We start from the raw sequence: 26,839 nt of genomic DNA, 5'->3' as shown, positions 1-26,839 counted from the left end.
TGGGCTTATGTTAGCATTTTTTTGGCCATAAATACATGTTTTCTATCTGTGAGAATATATAGTAGGCTAGTTCTTGGACATGGCATTGTCAGGATGGTTGATGCTCCTTGTGGGGTGTTTTGGGGCTCATATATATCCAGTCTTGGGTGCTAAAAATCTGTACCACCGCTATCATAGAAGGATTTGCTATATGCCTGACTGCTTCCATCGATATAATGGCTACAACATGGGATATCATGGGCCAGGTGAGTGCTACAGTACACACCACACTTCTGTTGTTATGTTTACTCTTGCATGGGCAATACTGCCTATAAATGATATCTCAGTGGGTTTATGTCATATATGGCAAAGCCTGTTACACTATTGTTGGTTTTGAGTAATTTTAACTGAATTAATTTTTTTTACATTTTATTTATTTTTAGCAGACACTCTTATCCAGAGCAACTTACAGTAGTGAATACATACATTTAATTTCATGCATTTTTTTTTTGTACTGGCCCCCCGTGGGAATCAAACCCACAACCCTGGCGTTGCACACACCATGCTGGCATTGCAAACACCATGCCCTACCAACTGAGCCACAGGGAAGACATTTATTTGACCTTTATTTCTACAGGTTTTTCTCATTGAGATAACATCTCTTGTCCAAGAGAGACCTGGTCCAATAGCAGCAGAGGAAACAACGTTTCAGACAAAACAACTTACATACACAACATTAAACAATACTATAAACACACGTACAGTACAACAAAAACATTATACATTAAAAACACAAACGTCTTGACTAAAAACAGCTGGCCTAAAAACAATTACACTCTTCTATGATATATACATCGATCAAGTGTTTAAACTCCACCCACGAAACTAGATCATCGCATTTTAAAATGTTCATGACAAAATTCCAGGACCACGGAGCTAGGTAACTAAAACTATTTCTACCATGTCCTGTTCTAATTTTTGGTACTGTTAGAAGCAAATCAGTATGGGACCGTAATTGATATTTATTTACTGACCTGACTAAAAATGAACAGAGATAAAATGGCATTTTACCCAATATGGCCTTATAAATCAGCGTATACCAGTGTTTAAGCCTATGCAAGGTCAATGACGTCCAGCCAACAGCGCTGTAGAGATCACAATGATGTGTTAGATGTTTCTGATTTGAAATAAACCTGAGGGCTGCATGATACACTGAATCAAGTGCTCTCAGGGTAGTGGCTGAAGCCTGCATATATATAACATCACTAAAATCTAAAACCGACAGTAATGTACATCGTACCAGCTCCTTCCTGGCCTCAAAAGAAAAACAAGCCTTATGCCGGTACCGACTGCTCTACCAACTGTAGCTCAGTTGGTAGAGCATGGTGTGTGCAACGCCAGGATTGTGGGTTTGATTCCCACGGGGGGCCAGTACAAAAAAAATGAAATAATAATAAAATAATGCGTGAAATGAAATGTATGTATTCACTACTGTAAGTCGCTCTGGATAAGAGTGTCTGCTAAATGACTAAAATGTAAATGTAATAAAATCCTATTTTCAGCTTGAGCTTCCTTACCAAGTTCTCTTCATGCACAGTGAAGCTCAGCTTATCATCAACCCACACACCCAAATATTTGTACATTTTAACTTGCTCTATAGTATGTCCAGCCAATGTAGCAATGACATGATTTGTAACATGCCTGGCATTTGAAAATACCATGCATTTTGTTTTACCGGAATTTAGAATCAGCTTTAAATCATACAGATTCTGTTGTATGATGTTAAATGCTCTTTGGGCAATTTCAAAAGCTAAAGATAAACTACTACCACTTGAATAAAGAACAGCATCATCTGCATAAAAATGATCATCTGCTGTTTCAATAAGATCCCCAATGTTGTTGATATACAAAATGAACAACAGTGGGCCCAAAATAGAACCTTGCGGAACACCTGAGCACCTGAGCACACCTCTATGGATTTACAACCATCCGCCATTACACATTGTGTACGATTTAACAAATCAATAAAAACAGACACACAATGTAACTTCTTATCAAGAGCACAATGGATGTCATTTAAAACCTTCAATGTTGCTGAAACAGTGCTGTGGCCAGACCTAAAACCTGATTGCATTCCATTTAAGATCGAGTACCTTTGACAGTACAGTTGTCAAGCAGCGAAGGATCTCCACCTTTCAAGAGAGGCAGTACAAAAGCAGATTTCCATAACTTGGTGATTTCCTTAACATCAAGCGTGAGGTTAAAAATACATGTTAAGGGGGGGAGCAATGATGTCTGCAGCTAGGTGTAGGAGGCGGGGGTCTAGTTCATCAGGGCCAGGGGATTTTCCCCCATCAATTTCTTTCAGGGCTTTACACACCTCTGAAACAGAGAAGGATGAAAAGGAGAACCTGGTGGAGGAGTACACAGGGGTGTCTGGTAAATTCATAGGGGGCTCAATTATACCTTTCACTTTTTCAAATAAACTGCCTGCATCTAAAAAATGCGTATTCAAGGCTTTCAGAATGGAGGTTCTCTCAGTTACAATCTGTGTATCGACCAACAATTTTTTGGGAAGCTGTGTATCTTTTTTGCATTCCAAACCCTTCACTACTTGCCAAAATCTGGATGGATTATTTAACCTTATGATTAAGAGGTCATCTGGGTCAAGCTTTCCCCTATATAATATTTTCATCCAGATCATTAGACCAAGCCTGAACAACTCTTCCCATCACTTTCAGTTGGATGACAGGTGTACTATTGTGCACTCTAGTAGGATCATGTTTTATGTTATGTCAGCAATGCAGAGGAAGTCTCAGTGTTATCAGTCTACTCCTACTATGGAGATGGACTGGTGCCCTTGTGTGTAGCCCGGCACTACCCACATCACTCCAGTAGAAGTGGAGGCTTCCACTTATCAGTGGAGATAAGAAGTCTTTACATGAAATATGCATGTAGAAACCCACGTTTAGTAATGCTAACATAAATATGACTGACTCCAGTTGTAAACTTAACAGGTCTTGTCACTATAAAAAATTACTAAACACTTTCAGTTTGAGAGTTACTACCTTTGAGAGTTACTTCAGTGCAGCTCTGGAAGATAGACAGTCAAACTCTGGTTTATGTGAATGGGTCCAATATCTTACATGCAGTACATCGTCCTATATCTGGCTGCATGAGTCAGGTGCATCCTAATTTGTATTCAAACCACACAACTGAGAATCAGCTAGAAATCCATGTAGATTTCCTGCTTGGAGAAATACCAAAGCTAAACAATTTTCCCATGAATAGTGAAAACTGGCACAATGGCTACTGGCCTGATGGCTGCTGTAAGCCTGTGGCTGCTGAGGCTTTGGGACCATGCTCTGTGGAATCATGTTCTAGACATGGAAACCAGCCTAGAGAGCTTTTACAGTATGCCATGGTCCACAGGGAAACAGCGCCACATCTTTGGAGTGATTTCATTAAAAACCAAACAAAAACATGCTGCATGGACAGAAAAGAGAAGCACCCATCTGCCTGCCAGCTTTCCTGGATGGAACTGAGCTGAATTTTGGCAGCAGTTTGGAGCTAAATTGGTATAATGTGTAGAGGATGTACTCTGTCCCAAAACACCATCTTAAAAGATGCCTCCAATGGGAGTGGATGGGTTCATCTATAGACAGAACTAGAGATGAGGAATACTGGTGGTGTAGGATGTACAGCACAGTAAGGACTGAAATGGTTGCATGCTTCTCTAACCCACTGCACAGTGCACACTATGGCTTGGCTTAGTGTTTCTGATTATACAGTATTTAAATCTGTTCTGTTGGGGTTACAAGCAGCAAGGCCAAAAATAAATATTCATAAAATCTCCCTCTCCATTATGTAGGTATTGTAACCCCCAGGGGAGGGCTTCTGTTCCCTCCCAGAATCCACTGTGATACATTTTGTTCTGGATGTGATCACAGGCTGTTAGTGTCTATCAGGCTGCTTTCATGTCAGACAGACATCGCTGGGGTGCCGTGTAATGACGGCAATGGAGCTCAGCCGTGCCAGTCCAGATCCCACATAGCGTGCCACCAGCCACCAGGGCTCTGGGAGGGGAGGGGGTTCTCTGGGCTCTCTCCTTCTGGTACTGTGCCTCTGGATCTCATTTTCCCCTCCATGGCTCCAAGTGCATGAAAAGAGAAAGATTGATCATGTTAGGCAGAGTTAAGTCACCACTGAAAAGGGGGATGTGCCACCATGACAGTGTAATGACATTAGCACACAATGAGTACATTATTGTTCCAATTGAGGAGTCTATTATTGTTATGAGGCTTTTTATGTGTGATGAATGTTCATTATTGCTGAATATTACAAAGGAGAAATAGATCATGAAACATTTGGGATTTGCCTTCAGTAACTCGAGTAGTGCATAACACATGGCTTCACAATTTCATATTGTTCACAATGCAAAGCACAACACAATGACATAATTAAGTGATAATGCCCTCGAAGACAATGTTTGGAGGATACATTGGCACGGGTGTTTTTAGGCCCAATACAAAGTCAAGGGCCGGCAAACCGTGCCGATATATCCTCCAAACACCGGCTTCGAGGGCATTACCACTTTTATACAACGGCTTACCAACATATTCAAATAATGATTTATATATTTTCATTGAAAAAAATATTTGGATTAATTTATTCATATTATTTTTATTTGATTAATTTATTCATCCTTCCACAAGATATAGTCTCGACACAAATCTAGGGTTGCTACCCAAGCTGGCTGGTTGTTCGTTCTATCGGTTCGGTTGTCAGAGCTGCGACTCAGTCATTAAGTCTTTTTTTTCTGTGTCTATAGATGGTACCCAGTCGTTTGTTCTAAATGTTCTATTGCCATACTGGCTGGCAACGTTCTTGTCCCTTTCTTGTTAGCTAGCCAACTACGGCTAACTTACAGTCACGTCAAACAGTGCAGCCAGAATAACAACAAAGTAGCTGCATTTGTTTGAGCTGTTTTCTGGTGACATTTATTTGCATACATCAATAGAATACACCTGGCATAGAAAATGTCCTCTGTTGTTCAGAGGAGCTAGCCAACAACACAGCTAACACAATCACCTCAAACTGAAGCTGGGAAGACTGCAAACTAGCTGCACTTCATTTTGTTTGACCTGTTTTCTTTTGACATTTCTTTGTGTATATCCATAACAATTATGCTGACTCATGATTTCGACTGGCTGAGAAAAGCTGCCTAGCTGTCTGTTTCATCGGCTCCCGACACCTTCATTTCTTTGGGACAGCTGGAAATCAAATTTCAATACTGAAACCATTTTTTTTTACCTTTATTTAACTAGGCAAGTCAGTTAAGAACAAATTCTTATTTACAATGACGGCCTACCGGGGAACAGTGGGTTAACTGCCTTGTTCAGGGGCAGAACGACAGATTTTTACCTTGTCAGCTTGGGGATTCGATCCAGCAACCCCAGTGCAGTTTTAACCAATCAGCATCCAGGATTAGACCCACCCATTGTATAATAAGAACTAAACAATGGGAAGAGGATAATATTATAGAAACTTGTCTACTAAGTCTTCCCTATCTTTCCTCTTGTTTAAAAAAAACATTTTTTCACAGAGGTTAAGCTGAATTCTTGAAATAGTTTCTTCTTGAAGATAAATTCTCTGTGAGTGGTCTTACTGAACTCCTCTGAGCGGCACATAACTCATTCTGCCTTAGTTATTTCAACTGGCCCCAACCATCAGTCATTTTATGGTGTGTTACTTATTGTATAGACAGTCAGATTGGCCGGCAACTGTTCACCTCATAGTGATTCACAAGCCTAATATAAAGACTGTACGAACCTTCCGACATACTGAATGTTACCAGTCAAAACAGAACGGTCCACCTCCGATATCACTGGGGTCAGTTATGGCTGGCCTACGATTATTTGTTAACCCCTTGCATGAGTTATAAACTGGAAATGAGTTTTTAACATTTTGAAATGACATTGCAGAAAGGACAAGTCGTATTTTTTCCCCTGTTTAGTCTCCCTGATAAAGAACATCTGTCTTAATTTGTTTATAATCTCAGTGTTTGGTTTGGTGGAATGTCTATGTTTTGTGTGCTTCGATTTGGGTTCCCAAATGCTCCTGTGACATGTCCCTGAGATTGATAGAGAGAGTACAGAAATTTTAATTTGGATTTAACTGTTCAGTAGTTGTTACCACATGGAGGAGTTGTTTGTTTGGGCACTGGTGCACTGGCGGAGTACTTGTACCCTCATCCATCTTACTCCTTCCTCTTGGAGGGTGGCAGGTAACCTTGCGGTTAAGCGCATTGGGCCAGTAACCGAAAGGTCACTGGTTTGAATCCCAGAGCTGACTAGGAGAAAAATCTGTCGATGTGCCCTTGAGCAAGGCACTTAACTAGGGCTGGGATGATGCCAGTATTGCAAAAAAAATAATTCACTGTCAAAAATAAAACACGAACACGAGCCGTTTTCCTGAAGAAGTTAAATCCGTTTTGTGTTTTATTTCCTTGCCATGATACTAACGAGTTTGAGATACTGGTATCGTACCGGCCCTGCACTTAACCCTAAATGCTCTTGTAAGTCGCTCTGGATAAGAGAGTCTGTAAAATGCCAAATGAAAAATGTAGGAGTGTATCTTTCTCCTAAAGCTGAGTCTAAATTCTTTCTCCTAAAGCTGAGTCTAAATTCCTGTCTCAGCACATGGAAGCTTTCTGGAGCTGATTATTCAGCGGTACAATTCTGATAATGAGACAACCTTTAGGACAATTGATATAAATTCCCTTCCTCGCTCTGTGTGTGTGTGTGTGTGTGTGTGGTGCGTGGCCCTGCAGATATTGATGAGTGCCAGGTCTATAACGGGGGCTGCCAGCACAGATGCGTGAACACCAGGGGCTCCTATCACTGTGAATGCAACCCAGGCTCTCGACTCCATGTGGATGCACGCACCTGCATCGGTGAGTAACAACAGCCCCCAGTGGACAATTAACCTGATAACCCTATGTTATACAACATCATCATGATATACAAACCACAAACATATGGTGTCATTCTAGTCACTGGAAGCTGTTGGAAAACCCAGGGCCAGGTAGGAGTTAGTATAGCCCTGAGGAACTACAGTATAGAAAGGTCTCAGTTTAGTTGAAAAGCCAATCCTTCTCTACATTTCATTCTGTCAGTGTGGTATTTAAAGTCTTAGGCAATCTCAATGAGGCCGCTGGCCTAACTCCGTGTGAGATCCATTTACCCTCCAGCTCTCCCGCCTGTGTGTTTACGTTGTACCTGTAACTTGTCTCTATCATCGCCGAGATGCACGGCTCAGTGTACAGCCCCAAGGCTTTTAAAAACAGCTGTTAGCACATGAGTATAAACTCAATCTCAATGCACACAGCTTGGAATGTACACAGGGCGTCTTCTCTGACATTTAGAATGGAAATGTATGCTGCTTTTCTTGGCTTTGGCACAATGTATATGATATGAGTATAGGAATGAAACAGGATAGATAGGGGGACCCTAGTGTCACAGAGTTATGTGATGGCTGCAGTGTGGAGCACAGGGGATGATGACTGATTGCACTAATAATCACAATGCACATGTGGACTGTCTCAGGGGTGATGCTTATCTGTGAGTCTGCATATCTTTCTCCTGACAGAGGTCTGGGAACTGTGCTCTACCACTGGATGGGATGGATACTGTACATCCCTCTCTTGCGAGAGAGAGAGATGCATACCAATAGCCACATACGCAGGAGAGGAAAGGAACACCAGATGTCTTCCCATATCAATTCAACATATCAGTCATTTTTTCATATCCAGCTCATGGCTTTCCAGGAGCGGTCCACCTAATCAAGCAGATGGACGCATACTGTGTCCAGCCAGTGTAGTTGATGGAGGGATCTAACAGTTTCAGATGGTGGATGGGCTCTGGTCTGTCCCTCACTTTATCAAAACACCATTAAACAACACCTGCTGTTAAAACCTCTACTTAATGTTCTCCCAGAGAACCAGGTCAAGCAGAGACATGCTATGGCTGCATGGGAGAGACAAAGAGATGTAGAAAGCAGAGATCAGTCAGTGAGCTGGCTCTGGCTTCAACTCATCATCTCAGAGTTTCCTTCACCACTGAGGACCTTCCTTCCGCTGTCTGTGTGATTATTGGCCCCTTCAGGCCTGTTGATGGCTCTTTACTGGGTCAGAGTAGAACAAACCACTGAGGTGTTTAGCACAGTGTTTGTGTTAGTAGCACTTCTGAGCTTGCAGCCTTTCAGAAAGAGCAAAGGATGCAGAGTAAAGGGTAGAAGGGTTACTGTGAAAATGCAATGGATCTCCTCGCACAATATAACAAAAATGTATTGTATCTGTGTGTCTGTGTCCAGCTGTCCAATCATGTGGCATCAGTAATGGAGGATGTGAGCATTTCTGTGTACAGCAGACCCCCACTGCCTTCCGCTGCCGCTGTAGAGCCAACTACGTGCTTGCTGACGATGGAAAGCACTGCAAACGTGAGTGTACCCATCCTCTGGTCTTCTACACTACTATGCACTCAACAGCACTCACATACTCACTCACAGATGAATAATCTATCCAAGCACTTGCCAAGTACTGAAATACTCTCCAGGTGAAAATAATATTTCAACCAATTAAAAACAAATAAGAAACAAGCTCCCACGTCACATTTAATGGCGTTTCCTTTCACTCTCCCAGTGTATCGTTGGATCTCAGGTCTGACATGGGAAACTACAGATTAAGTATGTTTGTAGAAAGACTGCATAGCGGGCAAGTTGACAGAGTGTGATGTCACATTTTATTGTAAACATATGGTTTTCTCTTTTTCATCACAAATATAGGCTACATTACTGATTGTGAATGCACACTGAGCAAAGTGCACACTGTCTTTGGCTGAAGATGGATGCAGTGCAGAGAGAGAGAGCAGCTTTCTGTGCATGTTGAGTGACGGGCAGCTAAGAGAGAAAGCAGCCTGATACAGACATGAAACTAACTGTGGATAACCATGCTTGCAGGAGCTTTAAGCTGTAACTATACAATTGCAACATGTCTAAGTAATGGATAGACGGAGAGGGGAGAGTGTAAGCATGATACAAGCACGACAGCATTTAGAGAGTTGAGGGAAGGGTATTTGTGAATCCAAGGTGTCATTTTGAAGGGTTTGTCATAACACTATAGATTCATGGCTGCCAATAGTTCATGTCCAACAAAATGTCGGAGGAAGGGTAAGTTGGACTTCCATTCAGGAGATGAGACGTTAAATTAGTGTGAATACGACCCTGATTTGAAGTGTTCACTCGTCTTTCCTGTTTTCTCAACATTAGTTAACATTATGCTCTGACAGCCCAATGTCTGGCCCTCTTCTCTCTCTCCCTCTCGTTCTCTCTCTCTCCCTCTCTTTCTCTCTCTTGCTGAGTGCTGAGGTAGACTAGTTCTCTCTGAGGGAAGGAAGATGATAATTTCTGAATAATTACTGTCTTTTAGACACTTTTACGTTGTAATGGTTGGCCAGGACCAGCTTCCTCTAATTTCTGCAGTGCTGAAGCTTCTCACTCCAGCTGCTGTAGTGTACAGGACAGGCAGATACAAGTTAAACGCACACAAATATGCAGAAAAGTACTCAGCCCAGTGTAGAGTTGGGACCTTTGTCTTGAGTAGATGTGTCAGGGTGTATTCAAAGTACTTCTGCATTTTAGATAAATGCCCTCCCCCTTCCCACTGATTTTAAAAAATTGAACCTTTATTTAACTAGGCAAGTCAGTTAACAACAAATTCTTATTTACAATGACAGCCTACCAATTGTGTGCCGCCTTACGATTATATTTGTTAGAAATGTAAAATATTTTTCAAGATAAAGTGCTGTCAACATTAAACGTTGTGTCTCCTATGTTAAAGTGGAGAATCCATGTCGTGATAAGAATGGCGGCTGCCAGCAAGACTGTCTTGTTGATGCTGGCAAGACCCACTGTCACTGTAGAAATGGGTACAAGCTGGCAGAGGACAGGAAGACCTGTGAGGGTAAGATGTCCACCTGTTAACTACTGCACTACTGTTCATACAGGGTCAATCATGTCTCTGTATTTAAGTTCTAGAATAGATCCGTATATACTCTTTGTTTATCTGTCCCAGATATTGATGAGTGTGAGTCTGAACAGACGGGATGTGCTCATGCCTGCCACAACACCCCGGGCTCCTTCGCCTGTGTGTGTGACACTGCCTACGAGCTGGGAGCAGACGGACGCCAGTGCTACCGTGAGTTTGGCTCCTATAATCATCATCATCTCTTTGCCTGTTTGAAATGATCTGAAATGTACAAAATGTTTCAATCAGAAGTAATGGGAGTGTCATCTCGTGTTTCTGTGGCAGGGATTGAGATGGAGATCGTCAACAGCTGTGAGAGCAACAACGGAGGCTGCTCCCATCACTGCCAGCACTCCACCGGCGGCCCTGCCTGCAGCTGTAACCAGGGTTTACGACTGGAGGATGACCTCAAGACCTGTGTCGGTCAGTCTAGAGACTAACCTTTACCATTTAGACCTGAACCTTTACAGCTCAGATCAGTCCTTTACCATTCAGTCTAGAGACTAACCTTTATCATTCAGTCTAGAGACTAACCTTTACAGTTCAGTCTAGAGACTAACCTTTATCATTCAGTCTAGAGACCAACCTTTATCATTCAGTCTAGAGACTAACCTTTATCATTCAGTCTAGAGACTAACCTTTACAGTTCAGTCTAGAGACTAACCTTTATCATTCAGTCTAGAGACTAACCTTTACAGTTCAGTCTAGAGACTAACCTTTATCATTCAGTCTAGAGACCAACCTTTATCATTCAGTCTAGAGACTAACCTTTATCATTCAGTCTAGAGACTAACCTTTACAGTTCAGTCTAGAGACTAACCTTTATCATTCAGTCTAGAGACCAACCTTTACAGTTCAGTCTAGAGACTAACCTTTATCATTCAGTCTAGAGACCAACCTTTATCATTCAGTCTAGAGACTAACCTTTATCATTCAGTCTAGAGACTAACCTTTACAGTTCAGTCTAGAGACTAACCTTTATCATTCAGTCTAGAGACTAACCTTTACAGTTCAGTCTAGAGACCAACCTTTATCATTCAGTCTAGAGACTAACCTTTATCATTCAGTCTAGAGACTAATCTTTATCATTCAGTCTAGAGACTAACCTTTATCATTCAGTCTAGAGACCAACCTTTATCATTCAGTCTAGAGACTAACCTTTATCATTCAGTCTAGAGACTAACCTTTATCATTCAGTCTAGAGACTAACCTTTATCATTCAGTCTAGAGACTAACCTTTACAGTTCAGTCTAGAGTCTAACCTTTACAGTTCAATCTAGAGACTAACCTTTTCCATTCGGTCTAGAGACTAATCTTTACAGTTCAATCTAGAGACTAACCTTTTCCATTCAGTCTAGAGACTAACCTTTTCCATTCGGTCTAGAGACTAACCTTTTCCATTCGGTCTAGAGACTAACCTTTTCCATTCGGTCTAGAGACTAATCTTTACAGTTCAATCTAGAGACTAACCTTTTCCATTCAGTCTAGAGACTAACCTTTTCCATTCGGTCTAGAGACTAACCTTTACAGTTCAATCTAGAGACTAACCTTTTCCATTCGGTCTAGAGACTAATCTTTACAGTTCAATCTAGAGACTAACCTTTTCCATTCGGTCTAGAGACTAACCTTTACCATTCAATCTAGAGACTAACCTTTACCATTCGGTCTAGAGACTAATCTTTACCATTCATTCTAGAGACCATTCAGCTCAGATCGGTGTTGGTCAGTCTAGAGATGAATCTTTACCCTTTAACTCAGGTCAGTTTAACATGTGCCTGGTTTGTAACATATCACAATATCATGATCATCCGAGTAATGCTTTTCATTGTGTGTGTTTTGTTTGGCAGACCTGGACGAGTGTGGAGAGGGAAGTTCATGCTGCGAACAGGACTGTACCAACTACCCTGGGGGCTATGAGTGTTACTGCACAGCGGGCTACCGCCTCAACTCAGATGGATGTAGCTGTGATGGTATGTTCACCCTCTATAACCCTAGAATAGTGATCTAGTGGGGCACTCATTATACAATATAACTGTTGCACCTGGAATACTTCCAGTTGAACTTATAATATGTACATGATGCTGTAACATTTTAGTCATGTTTCAAATCAAATCAAAGTTTATTTGTCACAGTGAAATGCTTGTTTGTTGAAAATGAAGTGTATTCTTTGGTTTTCTGTACATTGTTTATTACATAACAACATTTATTCAACTCTAAATTTGCCATTTATATCAATTAACATGACTGAGGAGCAGTGTTTTTGTAAAGTGACTGGACTCTGGACTGTGTGTGTGTGTGTTGTGTAGATGTGGATGAGTGTCTGGTGGCCAACGGTGGCTGTGATCACACATGCCAGAACACCGCCGGCTCCTTCCAGTGTTTCTGCCGCCAGGGCTTCCGTCTGGACGAGGACCGACGCTCCTGTGAACGTGAGTTACACCAATCAAATGAAATGTTGTTGCTAGGGCCACAGCACCATCACACTCCATGTGGACATCCTGGTAACCTTTTACTCTCTCTCTCTGTTTGTCTGTCTCTTTCTCTGTCTCTCTCTTACTCTGCAGCGCTGGGGAATACAGTTGAGGCCCTGTCTAGTGGGAGCCAGGATATTGTGGGGACCCTGGCTCAGCCCCAGCTCGCCCTGCTGCAGGACTACAACCAGCCCCTGGAGCGCTATGATGACTATGAGGATGATGATGCTAGAGAGCTGCTGGCTGAGAGCATGCTAGCAGAGAAATTTGGTGAGCCACTGAACCCGAACACAGACACTTTGGGCCTGGATCTTATTAGCTCTGTGTCTGAGCAACAGGAGGTAGACTGCCAGACCTCCTTATTTGCTTACTAGTTACTGGGCAATTAAATACCCCACAGCAGGAGGCAAATTGGTTAGCCTTATATTCTGAGGCTGTTTTTTGTATACCTCTGTAGTAATGGGGAAGCTTATAGACTGTGGCAGGGGGCTATGGCAGAGAGCCATAGGATCTGTTTTGTGTTGTTCCTTGATTTATTAATATGAAAACAGCAATCAGTATTGTATTTTTTAAGGTCATCTCACCAGGGGTTGCTAGGAAGAATTGAGTTGAAGATTTGCAAATCCCTAACCACAAGCAGATCTTTTTCTAGAACGTTATAGTCAGTAATCTCTTCTGTCCTGTATGCAGTGTGTCTGAACAACATGTTTGGCCATGACTGCAGCCTGACCTGTGAGGACTGTTCTAACGGAGGGCTGTGTGGCCCAGGGAGGGATGGATGTCACTGTCCCGATGGATGGACAGGCCTCATCTGCAACCAGAGTCAGTATATACACACAGTGTACACAGACACTGCACTCTCAACACAGTAAATCACTAATCTGATCAATCTTGTCTGTGTGTTTCTCTATAACGTTTTATTCTATTCTAACAGCTTGTTCCGAGGGATCCTTCGGCAGGAACTGCTCATTCCCCTGTAAGTGTAAGAACGGAGCCACCTGTGACCCTGTCACTGGGAACTGTCGCTGCCCACCTGGGGTCAGTGGAGACATGTGCCAGGATGGTGAGTAACTACTGGTTAACAGATACTGTACATACAAAAAACATTCTCAGTTATTCACACACCATTGAAACGTTCAGTTGCCTGATAACAATGCGTTGTTGTCTGTAGGCTGTCCTAAGGGCTTCTATGGGAAACAGTGCAATAAGAAGTGTAACTGTGCCAATAACGGGCGCTGCCACCGCACCTACGGAGCCTGTCTGTGTGACCCTGGACTCTACGGGAGGTTCTGCCATCTACGTGAGTCACTCACACTGCTGACCCCTCACCTCTAATCTCTACCTACACTGAGTGTTCAAAACATTAACAACACCTTCCTAATATTGAGTCGCACGCCTCCTTTTGCCCTCAGAACAGCCTCAATTCATCGGGTCATGGACTCTGCAAGGTGTCGAAAGCGTTCCACAGGGATGCTGGCCCATGTTGACTCCAATGCAAGTGTTGAGCGTGAAAAACCCGGCAGTGTTGAAGTTCTTGACACAAACCGATGCGCCTGGCACCTACTGCCATACCTCGTTCATAGGCACTTAAATCTTTTGGCACACATACACAATCCATGTCTCAATTGTCTCAAGGCTTAAAAATCCTTCTTTAACCTGTCTCCCCCCCCTTCATCTACACCCTGCTGGTCATCTATGAACATTTGAACTTCTTGGCCATGTTCTGTTATAATCTCCACCCGGCACAGCAAGGAGAGGACTGGCCACCCCTCATAGCCTGGTTCCTCTCTAGGTTTCTTCCTAGGTTCCGGCCCTTCTAGGGAGTTTTTCCTAGCCACCATGCTTCTACATCTGCATTGCTTGCTGTTTGGGGTTTTAGGCTGGGTTTCTCTACAGCACTTTGTGACATCAGCTGATAAATACATTTGATTGATTGCTTGAAGTGGATTTAACAGGTGACATCAATACGGGATCATAGCTTTCACCTGGATTAACCTGGTCAGTCTATGTCATGGAAAGAGCATGTTTTGTATACTCAGTGTATATCGATAACATTCAGGTCTTATTCAATATTTTTCATGTTATCTCCTTCCCTATCCAGTGTGTCCCAAGTGGGCCTTTGGACCGGGCTGTTCAGAGGAGTGTGAGTGTGTCCAACAGAACACTCTGGAGTGTCACCGTCGCCACGGCACCTGCATCTGCAAGCCCGGTTGGCAAGGCAACGCGTGCAGGGAAGGTCAGTGGCAGGAAAAATGTATGCTCATCTTCCTCATCCCACACTGTTCTGTAGCTGTAGATGCAGCCCTTTACATCCCACACTGTTCTGTAGCTGTAGATGCAGCCCTTTACATCCCACACTGTTCTGTAGCTGTAGATGCAGCCCTTTACATCACACACTGTTCTGTAGCTGTAGATGCAGCCCTTTACATCACACACTGTTCTGTAGCTGTAGATGCAGCCCTTTACATCCCACACTGTTCTGTAGCTGTAGATGCAGCCCTTTACATCCCACACTGTTCTGTAGCTGTAGATGCAGCCCTTTACATCCCACACTGTTCTGTAGCTGTAGATGCAGCCCTTTACATCACACACTGTTCTGTAGCTGTAGATGCAGCCCTTTACATCACACACTGTTCTGTAGCTGTAGATGCAGCCCTTTACATCCCACACTGTTCTGTAGCTGTAGATGCAGCCCTTTACATCCCACACTGTTCTGTAGCTGTAGATGCAGCCCTTTACATCACACACTGTTCTGTAGCTGTAGATGCAGCCCTTTACATCCCACACTGTTCTGTAGCTGTAGATGCAGCCCTTTACATCCCACACTGTTCTGTAGCTGTAGATGCAGCCCTTTACATCACACACTGTTCTGTAGCTGTAGATGCAGCCCTTTACATCACACACTGTTCTGTAGCTGTAGATGCAGCCCTTTACATCACACACTGTTCTGTAGATGCAGCCCTTTACATCACACACTGTTCTGTAGCTGTAGATACAGCCCTTTACATCCCACACTGTTCTGTAGCTGTAGATGCAGCCCTTTACATCCCACACTGTTCTGTAGCTGTAGATGCAGCCCTTTACATCCCACACTGTTCTGTAGCTGTAGATGCAGCCCTTTACATCCCACACTGTTCTGTAGATGCAGCCCTTTACATCACACACTGTTCTGTAGATGCAGCCCTTTACATCACACACTGTTCTGTAGCTGTAGATGCAGCCCTTTACATCCCACACTGTTCTGTAGCTGTAGATGCAGCCCTTTACATCACACACTGTTCTGTAGCTGTAGATGCAGCCCTTTACATCACACACTGTTCTGTAGCTGTAGATACAGCCCTTTACATCCCACACTGTTCTGTAGCTGTAGATGCAGCCCTTTACATCCCACACTGTTCTGTAGCTGTAGATGCAGCCCTTTACATCCCACACTGTTCTGTAGCTGTAGATGCAGCCCTTTACATCACACACTGTTCTGTAGCTGTAGATGCAGCCCTTTACATCCCACACTGTTCTGTAGCTGTAGATGCAGCCCTTTACATCCCACACTGTTCTGTAGCTGTAGATGCAGCCCTTTACATCACACACTGTTCTGTAGCTGTAGATGCAGCCCTTTACATCCCGCACTGTTCTGTAGCTGTAGATGCAGCCCTTTACATCACGCACTGTTCTGTAGCTGTAGATGCAGCCCTTTACATCACGCACTGTTCTGTAGCTGTAGATGCAGCCCTTTACATCACGCACTGTTCTGTAGCTGTAGATGCAGCACTTTACATCACACACTGTTCAGTAGATGCAGCCCTTTACATCACACACTGTTCTGTAGCTGTAGATGCAGCCCTTTACATCACACACTGTTCAGTAGATGCAGCCCTTTACATCACACACTGTTCTGTAGCTGTAGATGCAGCCCTTTACATCACACACTGTTCTGTAGCTGTAGATGCAGCCCTTTTGTAGGGATTTATGTGTCTAACTTTCCTCTCCTCCGCCCCCTCCTCAGAGTGTGACCCAGGCACGTTTGGCCCAGGCTGTGAGAACAAATGTGAGTGCCCGCCCAGAGTGTCTTGTGATCATGTGACCGGGCAGTGCCAACGCCTGTGCCCGGCTGGTCGCCGTGGAGACAACTGTGATCAAGGTAGGTTGTCCTGTTGGTCATATGGGAGGGGCATAATTCTCTGACGTCATGGGGTCACTATGTAGGAATATCGTATGCAGCCTCTCTTAGTAAGACTACCATTGTCTCTCCGTCCTCTCCTTTAGCCTGTCCAGAGGGGAGGTTTGGGCCAAGTTGCACTCAGGCCTGTGACTGCTCAGGGGCTCCATGTGACAGAGTGAGTGGCCAGTGCCAGTGTCCTGCAGGAACATCAGGAAAACGCTGTGAGAATGGTAAGAGAACAATCAGATCATTAAGTTGAGTTGATTTTATCATGTCACCTGACAACTATGTCAAAACATTGTGATATATTGATGATGACGCTAACTCATACTCTTTATTTGTGCTATAGTGTGTGTGAAGGGCTTCTGGGGTGCGGGATGCCGTGAGGCCTGTCCAGCCTGTGAGAATGGAGGAGTGTGTGACAAACACAATGGGACCTGTTCCTGTCCTCCTGGGCACATGGGCCAGCTCTGTCAGAACTGTGAGTATGAGTGAGCCAATGGAAGAACTGTGATCAAAGATTCTTGTGATAGTTGTGGTTTAATTTTAGAAAGAGACGTTAAAAGATTGATGAGCTTGTTGTGGGCCAATAAAACATCAACCACACCACATTCCCCTCCGTCTGAGCCACAGACAGGTCATAAACACTGTGTTTTCACAGAGAAGGAAAATGTTATTCTTGTGTAACCAGCGGTTTTCTTGTTAAATGCTGTCAGATGCTTGCATGTCATTTCGACCAGTGTCATGGGAACTTACTGTACGGTATTCCAATATGTGTGTTCACAGTATGTAGAGTATGTGTGACTCTTTGGCTCACAGTGCTTTATCATACAGTATGTTTGTGTGACTCCTTGGCTCACAGTGCTTTATCATACAGTATGTTTGTGTGACTCCTTGGCTCACAGTGCTTTATCATACAGTATGTTTGTGTGCTGTAGCATGTCCGACAGGACGGTTTGGTGTTGGATGCCAGCTGCGCTGCCTGTGTGAAAACAGAGGGCGCTGCCACCCTGTCACGGGCCGTTGTACCTGTGCCCCTGGCTGGGCCGGACACAACTGCAGGAAAGGTAGAGTGGGTGTGGCATTGAACACAGTCTCGAATGAATACAAATAAATAAATATAGCTTACTCTCACTGAATGTAAACTGTTCAATTAAAATGTCTCTTTTTGTTTCCATGGCAGCCTGTGATGCCAGGCACTGGGGGGTGGACTGTGCTGAGAAATGTGACTGTCAGGATGACGATGGGAGCTGTGATGCGGTGACGGGCCAGTGTAACTGTGAGGCCGGCTACACCGGGACACGATGCTATGACAGTATGTGTGTGAGAGTCCTCAACCAAAATATCTGATAGCAGGTGTTTGTGGGTTGTTTCCTTTCAGTCTAGTCTTAGTACTATCTCAGAACACACACCTATCACTCCCTACTGTACCTGTGTTACTCTGTATCTCAGAGTGTCCAGTGGGCTATTTTGGGCTAGGCTGTCTGCATCACTGTCAGTGTGACAACAAGGGGACATGTGACCATGTGAGCGGAGCCTGCACCTGTCTGGTGGGCTGGACTGGAACCTTCTGTGAGAAACGTAAGAGAACCTCCCAAAATCTCTCTAAACCTTATCCAGAACCCAAACTATAAATCGTATCCATAGACTGAACTGTATCTGTAATTCAGTACAATTAACCTATAGGAATCATTGAGTTATTAACATTGTGGATTGATATGCTTTATTGTTTGCTGAGAAGTAAAGGCTCTGTGTGTGTGTGTGTGTGTGTGTGTGTGTGTGTGTGTGTGTGTGTGTGTGTGTGTGTGTGTGTGTGTGTGTGTGTGTGTGTGTGTGTGTGTGTGTGTGTGTGTGTGTGTGTGTGTGTGTGTGTGTGTGTGTGTGTGTGTGTGTGTTTTAGCCTGTCCCCAGGGCTTCTATGGGTTGGACTGCCAGGAGAAGTGTGTGTGTGTGAACGGAGGTCACTGCAGCCATGTCACTGGGGTGTGTGTGTGTCCTGCAGGGTGGATTGGTCCTACCTGCAACCTGAGTTAGTATTGGACTTCCCACACTTCAGACAGCCTACAATATAAAACATTTCATATCAGATATGTATTACCAATTTGTGTTTAACATTGATATGATTTGTTCTTTAGAAGTAAACAGTTTCTTATCTTTTTGTTGCAGCATGCCAGGCTGGTTTCTACGGGGAGAGCTGCAGCCAAACCTGTGGTTGCCATAACAATGGTAGCTGCCACCCGGCGAGCGGGCAGTGTGTGTGTACACCAGGCTGGACAGGGCCAAGCTGCTTACAGGGTGAGTGTGGACAGGGAGAGTAGGAGCAGATTACTACTCCTATCTTACTATCCACAATACATTACATGTGTCCTGTAAAGAAAATATTTGTAGGGCTATAAAGTAATGAACATGGGTCTACCATTTTCCCCTCTAGAATGCCCAGTAGGCTTCTATGGAGCAGACTGCTGCCAGCGTTGCCTGTGCCAGAATGGAGCCACGTGTGACCGAATCAGTGGGCAGTGTACGTGTGCCAGCGGGTGGATGGGCGCAGCCTGTGAGCTAGGTGAGTGGTACTGAAACAGCCATAGAGTCACCATGTCCCTAAGTGACCATACTCATGCCTTACTACCATATAATATCATGTTCTGTGACTGTTGACCTAAAGCATTTATCCAATCAGGATAATTGTTCCCCATTCAGTTACTAGAAATACAGGCTATGGAAAAGCATCAGGCTCTGGCTGGAGTAGTCTGGACAGACATGCCTAAGAATAGCATTACCTGAAATGGTAGAAACCATTTAGAACAATGGCCCAGTGGTTTGTTTTACTGTACATTTACATTTACATTTAAGTCATTTAGCAGACGCTCTTATCCAGAGCGACTTACAAATTGGTGCATTCACCTTATAATATCCAGTGGAACAACCACTTTACAATAGTGCATCTAAATCTTTTAAGGGGGGGGGGGGGGGGTTAGAAGGATTACTTTATCCTATCCCAGGTATTCCTTAAAGAGGTGGGGTTTCAGGTGTCTCCGGAAGGTGGTGATTGACTCCGCTGTCCTGGCGTCGTGCCAGAGCAGCGAACAGTTTTGACTGGGCTGAGCGGGAACTGTGCTTCCTCAGAGGTAGGGAGGCGAGCAGGCCAGAGGTGGATGAACGCAGTGCCCTTGTTTGAGTGTAGGGCCTGATCAGAGCCTGAAGGTACTGAGGTGCCGTTCCCTTCACAGCTCCGTAGGCAATCACCATGGTCTTGTAGCGGATGCGAGCTTCGACTGGAAGCCAGTGGAGAGAACGGAGGAGCGGGGTGACGTGAGAGAACTTGGGAAGGTTGAACACCAGACGGGCTGCGGCGTTCTGGATGAGTTGGAGGGGTTTAATGGCACAGGCAGGGAGCCCAGCCAACAACGAGTTGCAGTAATCCAGACGGGAGATGACAAGTGCCTGGATTAGGACCTGCGCCGCTTCCTGTGTGAGGCAGGGTCGTACTCTGCGAATGTTGTAGAGCATGAACCTACAGGATCGGGTCACCGCCTTGATGTTAGTGGAGAACGACAGGGTGTTGTCCAGGGCCACGCCGAGGCTCTTAGCACTCTGGGAGGAGGACACAAGGGAGTTGTCAACCGTGATGGCGAGATCATGGAACGGGCAGTCCTTCCCCGGGAGGAAGAGCAGCTCCGTCTTGCCGAGGTTCAGCTTGAGGTGGTGATCCGTCATCCACACTGATATGTCTGCCAGACATGCAGAGATGCGATTCGCCACCTGGTTGTCAGAAGGGGGAAAGGAGAAGATTAATTGTGTGTCATCTGCATAGCAATGATATGAGAGACCATGTGAGGATATGACAGAGTCAAGTGACTTGGTGTATAGCGAGAATAGGAGTGGGCCTAGAACAGAGCCCTGGGGGGACACCAGTGGTGAGAGCACGTGGTGCAGAGACAGATTCTCGCCACGCCACCTGGTAGGAGCGACCTGTCAGGTAGGACGCAATCCAAGCGTATTCAGGAAACAAATGAGTCTCCATCCTAATTTGCCCTGGCTTAGCTCATTTGTTTTTGCCTGGTGCTGTTCCCTGGCAGTGTGTGTGACACAGAGCTGCATGCTCCTCAGACCACAGACAGTCTGCTAGACCACAGTCTCCTGTCTGCCCTGCAAACATCTCCCTCTAGACCAACGAAGAGGCTCTATTTCACCACTCTACTCTGCATCACACACTATCCTCCCATAGCACCCATATAAACCTTTCCATGGGTCGTCCATGCCAAACTCAGCCCCAGGCCCCGTATTCCACTCCAGGCACAGGAAACCTCTAATGCTGCTGCTGTGTTACCTAGCAACTCCACTCTGTGGTTAGTTATCACCTCCTGGAGCCAACGTCCTGCTAGGTCAGACCACCGGGTTTGGAGAAGGTATTGCTGTCCTCAGCAGAAACACTATAGAAACCCTGTTAGCCTGTGGTTGGTTCCACTGCTCTGATGTGATGTCATGTTGCTGTGTTGACGTTACAGAGTGTGGAGCGGAGCAGTTTGGGGCCGACTGCCAGCAGCAGTGTCAGTGTGAGAACGGGGGACAGTGTGACAGACAGACGGGCAAGTGCACCTGTAGTCCTGGCTGGGTCGGAAAGCGCTGTGAAAAAGGTGAGAGAGAGAGACAGAGAAGCGGACATTTACTGTCTTTGTGATCATCAGTGTTGGGTGCAGTGAACACAGCAGTGAACACAGCAGTGAACACAGCAGTGAACACAGCACCTCTTGTGAGTGAATGTTCTTGTCACATCCAGTCTCTGAGTTCCTCCTCTCTCCTTTTCCTCCCCCTCAGCCTGTGGGTCAGGCCTGTTTGGAGCTGGCTGTGAGGAGAGCTGTCAGTGTGAGCATGACGCCCCTTGTCACCACGTCACCGGGCACTGCCTCTGTCCACCAGGTTGGAGGGGACCCCTTTGTGACAAAGGTAACCTAGTTTTAATGATAACAACTTTTTATATTGTCATAACCTGTTGCACACAGGTTATCGCTGAAAGGAGTTTCAGCCATACATGTTCAGGATTTTTAATGCCGCTCCTTTTCACCTCCAGCCTGTCTACCTGGAGCCCATGGCAAGGGCTGTGTGCAACGCTGCACCTGTCCCCAGGGTACTTCCTGTCACCATGTCTCTGGGGAGTGTGGCTGTCCCCCTGGATTCACTGGCAATGGCTGTGAACAGAGTGAGGACTGTACTACCCTCTCAGCTTTTCTCCTCTCTGTCAATCTGGACTTTCAGCTGTAATGTCTCCTTTTACATGTTGCTTACCTCTGTCTGTCTGTCTGTCTGTCTGTCTGTCTGTCTGTCTGTCTGTCTGTCTGTCTGTCTGTCTGTCTGTCTGTCCCACCAGCCTGTCTGTCAGGGACATATGGGCTCAACTGTAACCAGGTGTGCCAGTGTTCTGAGACCAACCAGCTCTGCCACCCAGTGACTGGGTTTTGTTACTGCGCCCCAGGCTTCCAGGGTCCTAAATGTAACCAGGGTATGTATTGTACACTACCACGCTCTGCTGGTACCAACTCAGAGGCCCTGTTGTTAGTGTCCACCCTGAGATTGGAAGGTTGGGAGTTCGATCCCTGGCCAAGTCATACCAAAGACTGAAAAAAGGGCCCTGATGCATCTCTGCTTGGCATTAAGGCACATTTTTTCAACTAGGCAAGTCAGTTAAGAACAAATTCTTATTTACAATGACGGCCTACCCCGGCCAAACCCTAACCTGGACGACGCTGGGCCAATTGTGCGCCGCCCTATGGGACTCCCGATCATGGCCGGTTGTGATACAGACCGGAATCGAACCAGGGTCTGTAGTGACGCCTCTAGCACTGAGATGTAGTGCCTTAGACTGCTGCGCCACTCGGGAGCCCCCAGAAACTATAGCCTCATCTTGCAGCATGAACTGTCATGTTGTCCACCCAATCAAAGAGAATTAAGGTGCACACAGTTCGAGAGACACATTTGAGGTGCCAGACAGTGACATTCAATACCGCCTTGCACACTCTTGCCTGCATCTAGCTGATATAGGGTGTAATCATTAGTCCAACAGTTGCAAACAAAAGTTTCTATTGGACAAATTCTGGTATGTTTATGCCCGTTTTTGCTCCGTTTGCTTCCATTTAAGAAACAGAATCGTCGGAATGAATACACCCCTGATCACGCGTAAACAGAGTTCACTCTCAAAACAGCCACGTTGTATTCCTGCTCTTCCCTTCACTTGTGGACTTCAACGCACAACACATCAGCTGTATGTTACCAGGCGAAAAAAGCTTTCCAAGCCAAACCACTACACTCAGCCTACATCGTTGTCACCATATTAGCTAAAGTAACGTCATAGTCAGCATAATTCATAGAACTAACACGTTAGTAAACACACTACAATCATGCGGTAACGTTACAGTGTACAGTCAGTAAGCAGTTACACCGGCGGGCCCCGGTGGCAATAAATTAGTAATACCAAAAGCTTACCTTGACTTGGAAGAGTTCCAGTGTTGTGTTGGAAAGCCATAGCCGGCTGGCTAACATAGTATCCCCCTCTTTGAGCAGGGTGTTTAAGTAGGCTAAACTAGCTAGATGCATTTGCTAGCTAAGTAAGTAAAACTGAAATGGAAAAAAAATGACAATCTCTCTCTGTCTCTCTAGCTGTCCTCTGTCTCCTCAGCTGTCCATGGTGCCACCCTACAGAGTGCTGCTGAGGTTACTGTAGACCTTTGCAAAATATTGTGTTTTAATCAGTTATTTGGTGACGTGATTATAATTTTATCTAAAAGGGATAACTTAAATGTTTTACAATTGACATTTTTATGAAATTCACTGAGGAGGATGGTCCTCCCCTTCCTCCTCTGAGGAGCCTCCACTAGTGTACTTGTACATCAAGCTACCTCACGCTACAGAAACAGGAGATAGGCTCCTGCTCCTATGAGTCGTTCCGTCTCACACAGGCCAAGGCTCGTGCATTTACTTACTTTACCCTCTGTTGGTAATGACACCTTCATATCCTTCCATAGGGGATGTCATTGCTCTAGGGATTCTTTTTGTATTTTATTCTCGCTTTTAGTGTGTTAAAAGATTTCTGGTCAAATGCTTTGTTTTGGCTCCTAGGGTGTGTGGAAGGTTGGTATGGTCCCAACTGCGAGCGAGAGTGCCGGTGTCAAAATGGGGGGAAGTGCAGCTCCACCACTGGCACCTGTGAATGTACAGCAGGGTTCATCGGAGCACACTGCAACATCAGTAAGTTCATACTCAGCTTTTTAAATCACTTAATGTATATGCAGTAATAGCATAGCATCTGGATTAACACTATGGTCCCTAATGCTCTGTACTCTTTTTACAGCATGCCTAGCGGGACGTTATGGGCATGATTGTGCCCGCGTGGTGCTGTGTGGAGAGGGGGCACAGAATGATCCTGTCACTGGTAGATGTCACTGCAGCCCTGGGCGAAGAGGAGAGGACTGTGGACAAGGTACAGTTCCTACTGAATCTAGTTGAACAGATCAGTGTGGAATTATTTTTACAACACCAATATGATTGTTTGCGTCTCTGTCTGTCTATAAGGTAAAGAGATTTCTGTAATATGTGTGTGTTTGTAATGTGTAGTTTCTGTGTATTGGCAGGCTGTGCTCCTGGATGGTTTGGAGGGGACTGTGCTCAGCGCTGTAACTGCAGTAACGGAGGACTGTGTGACTCTGTCTCTGGAAGCTGTACCTGTGGTCTGGGCTGGACCGGGCCTCACTGTGATACAGGTGAGCGATACTGTACAGTAAGTAGACCTATGCAAAATCCTAAGAAATGGCTAAGTCATCCAGGTGATGAGATGGGTTTAACTGCTGTCTCACTGTGTCTGTCTGCTTGTGTGATAGAATGTCCCCCAGGGACGTTTGGAGCTAACTGCCAGCTGAAGTGTGACTGCCGGAACAACGGAAGCTGTGACAGGTTGACAGGAACCTGCCTGTGTATCCCAGGATACTACGGACGTCAGTGTGAAAATGGTGAGTGACACACACGTCAGCACTCAGTCAGAACAGTGAAAGACACTGGCATTGCATCCTCTATCGAAAGTGTCCTGTGCCTGTCCTCAGCATGCCCTCCTGGTCTCCATGGCCCTCTGTGCCAGCTCCAGTGTGACTGTCTGAATGGGGCGTCCTGCCACCCCTCCACAGGCCTCTGTGTGTGTCCTCCTGGGTACCACAGCTCCCGCTGTCACAGAGGTGAGACATCTGCCACATAACTGACCTCATACTATCTACGATGAACCACCAATTGCAGGATCTATAGAAGAAAGACTAAATGTGTTGTTGCTCTCCACCATGTCACCTTTCAGAGTGTCACCAGGGCTGGTTTGGTGTGAACTGTGCCAAATCATGTGACTGTGTGGAGGGCACACCCTGTGATCCTGTGAGTGGCAGGTGTCTGTGCACCTCAGGGAAGACTGGACCCAGGTGTGAAATTGGTAAGAGCCAGTAATACTGTATGTTTAATTGGAAGCATTCAGTAATTTCTATGTGATGGTAGTACAGCAAGTGCCAACCCAATATTCCCCATCTGAGCCTATTTCCAATTATATTCTTGTGTCTGTCTTACCTGCATGTGTGTTTATTGTCAGACTGCAAAGCAAACCGCTATGGGCCAGACTGCACAGAGAGGTGTGAGTGTGACAACGGGGCTTATTGTGACCATCGGAACGGGCGCTGCACCTGTCTCAACAGCTGGCTCGGACTCACCTGTCAGGAAGGTAATAGTAACTCAACAACACACACACACCACACTTCCCTTACAGTACAGGACTGGGTATAATGGAGCTGGACTGGAGAGAAAAGTTCACTGGAACTGACATGTTTATAATGAACAACTTATTTTAGTGCTGACAAGTTGTTTTGTCTGTTGTGAAATTGCACAGAATTGTTGAGGTTGCATTTCTCCTCCGTGGTGCTGTTTGTCTATAATGAATGTGTGCTGAGATAAAGAGTAAACTGACAGCTCCTCTCACGGTGTGTCCTGTCCTCAGGTGGGCCTCCACGCCTCCCCTACAGAAGCAGGAGGGAGGATAACTCACATCTGGACGATAACGCATTATAGCTCCCCCTTTTGGGTGGAGGCTCCAATCCCCTCAATGAGCCTCCGACTGTAAGAGACTGAGGCAGCAGCACAAGCTTCCCTGAAGCCAAACTGAAGTGGATTAAAGTGTGGATATTATTATTTCAGACATACACACCCCAACAGGAGAGGATATTGCTGCGCCCACAGTAGCTGGATGACAGACATGGAGAAATAGACTCTCAGGGGAAATTTGCTCTGGTGGATAATGCTTTGGTGTGCGTGCGTATCTGTGTTTTGAACTGTGAAGGGATTTTCATTGTGTGTGTAGTGTATATGTACGGCGCCCACTCAGGCATGGCCTGACTCATCAGTGATGAGGTCCTGGATGTGACCAGGTGTTACCAGGACTACCCTCCTCTGCACACTCCCATCCTGGACAAAGAACCTACGGGACATAGGAGATGTGTGTGGAGATGGGCTTAATGTCCACCACTAACACATTCTTGATTTCAGAGATCCACTGACTCACTCTGCTGTTCTTGAGATATTTGTTTTGTATACTTGGCAATGTTAAAATATTTAATGTTTAGTTTTTTTGTAATTTCCCCCGGGAATTTTGATGGATTTTGTGCATATACCGCATACAGTGTCTTGCGAAAGTATTCACCCCCTTGGCATTTTTCCTATTTTGTTAACTTACAACCTGGAATTAAAAATGATTGTTTGGTGGGGTTTCTATCATTTGATTTATACAACGTGCCTTCCACTTTGAAGATGCAAAATATTTTTTCTTGTGACACAAACAAGAAATAACACCAAAAAACAGAAGACTTGAGCGTGCACAACTATTCACCCCCCCAAAGTCAATACTTTGCAGAGCCACCTTTTGCAGCAATTACAGCTGCAAGTCTTTTGGGATATGTCTCTATAAGCTTGGCACATCTAGACACTGGGATTTTTGCAGATTCTTCAAGGCAAACTGCTCCAGCTCCTTCAAGCTGGATGGGTTCCGCTGGTATACAGCAATCTTTAAGTCATACCACAGATTCTCAATTGGATTGAGGTCTGGGCTTTGACTAGGCCATTCCAAGACATTTAAAT

At 45.1% G+C, this 26,839-nt stretch overlaps 1 protein-coding gene across 1 annotated transcript in view; it reads left to right on the top strand.

Moving 5' to 3' along the window:
* LOC106565913 (multiple epidermal growth factor-like domains protein 6) overlaps positions 1-26,466 on the top strand; it is a 106,151-nt gene extending 79,685 nt beyond the window's left edge. Inside the window, exons 6-38 of the mRNA XM_014133599.2 lie at positions 6,812-6,934; positions 8,353-8,478; positions 9,878-10,000; positions 10,112-10,234; positions 10,349-10,486; positions 11,911-12,033; positions 12,370-12,492; positions 12,628-12,804; positions 13,225-13,356; positions 13,469-13,597; positions 13,706-13,834; positions 14,636-14,770; positions 16,538-16,672; positions 16,798-16,923; positions 17,043-17,174; positions 17,632-17,760; positions 17,877-18,008; positions 18,146-18,274; positions 18,594-18,722; positions 18,860-18,988; positions 19,125-19,253; positions 21,199-21,327; positions 21,509-21,637; positions 21,762-21,890; positions 22,059-22,190; positions 23,804-23,932; positions 24,036-24,164; positions 24,316-24,444; positions 24,562-24,690; positions 24,781-24,909; positions 25,023-25,151; positions 25,305-25,433; positions 25,707-26,466. Coding sequence (XP_013989074.2) covers positions 6,812-6,934; positions 8,353-8,478; positions 9,878-10,000; positions 10,112-10,234; positions 10,349-10,486; positions 11,911-12,033; positions 12,370-12,492; positions 12,628-12,804; positions 13,225-13,356; positions 13,469-13,597; positions 13,706-13,834; positions 14,636-14,770; positions 16,538-16,672; positions 16,798-16,923; positions 17,043-17,174; positions 17,632-17,760; positions 17,877-18,008; positions 18,146-18,274; positions 18,594-18,722; positions 18,860-18,988; positions 19,125-19,253; positions 21,199-21,327; positions 21,509-21,637; positions 21,762-21,890; positions 22,059-22,190; positions 23,804-23,932; positions 24,036-24,164; positions 24,316-24,444; positions 24,562-24,690; positions 24,781-24,909; positions 25,023-25,151; positions 25,305-25,433; positions 25,707-25,777 — 4,244 coding nt within the window. The 3' untranslated portion in view covers positions 25,778-26,466. The remainder of the gene's footprint in view (positions 1-6,811; positions 6,935-8,352; positions 8,479-9,877; positions 10,001-10,111; positions 10,235-10,348; positions 10,487-11,910; positions 12,034-12,369; positions 12,493-12,627; positions 12,805-13,224; positions 13,357-13,468; positions 13,598-13,705; positions 13,835-14,635; positions 14,771-16,537; positions 16,673-16,797; positions 16,924-17,042; positions 17,175-17,631; positions 17,761-17,876; positions 18,009-18,145; positions 18,275-18,593; positions 18,723-18,859; positions 18,989-19,124; positions 19,254-21,198; positions 21,328-21,508; positions 21,638-21,761; positions 21,891-22,058; positions 22,191-23,803; positions 23,933-24,035; positions 24,165-24,315; positions 24,445-24,561; positions 24,691-24,780; positions 24,910-25,022; positions 25,152-25,304; positions 25,434-25,706) is intronic.
* The last annotated feature ends 373 nt before the right edge of the window (positions 26,467-26,839 follow it).

The sequence above is a fragment of the Salmo salar genome, chromosome ssa12 (genome assembly GCF_905237065.1).
Source record: "Salmo salar chromosome ssa12, Ssal_v3.1, whole genome shotgun sequence".
NCBI classification, from domain to species: domain Eukaryota; kingdom Metazoa; phylum Chordata; class Actinopteri; order Salmoniformes; family Salmonidae; genus Salmo; species Salmo salar.
Note: the sequence above shows the minus strand (reverse complement) of the source record. Positions and strands in the feature narration are given on the sequence as shown.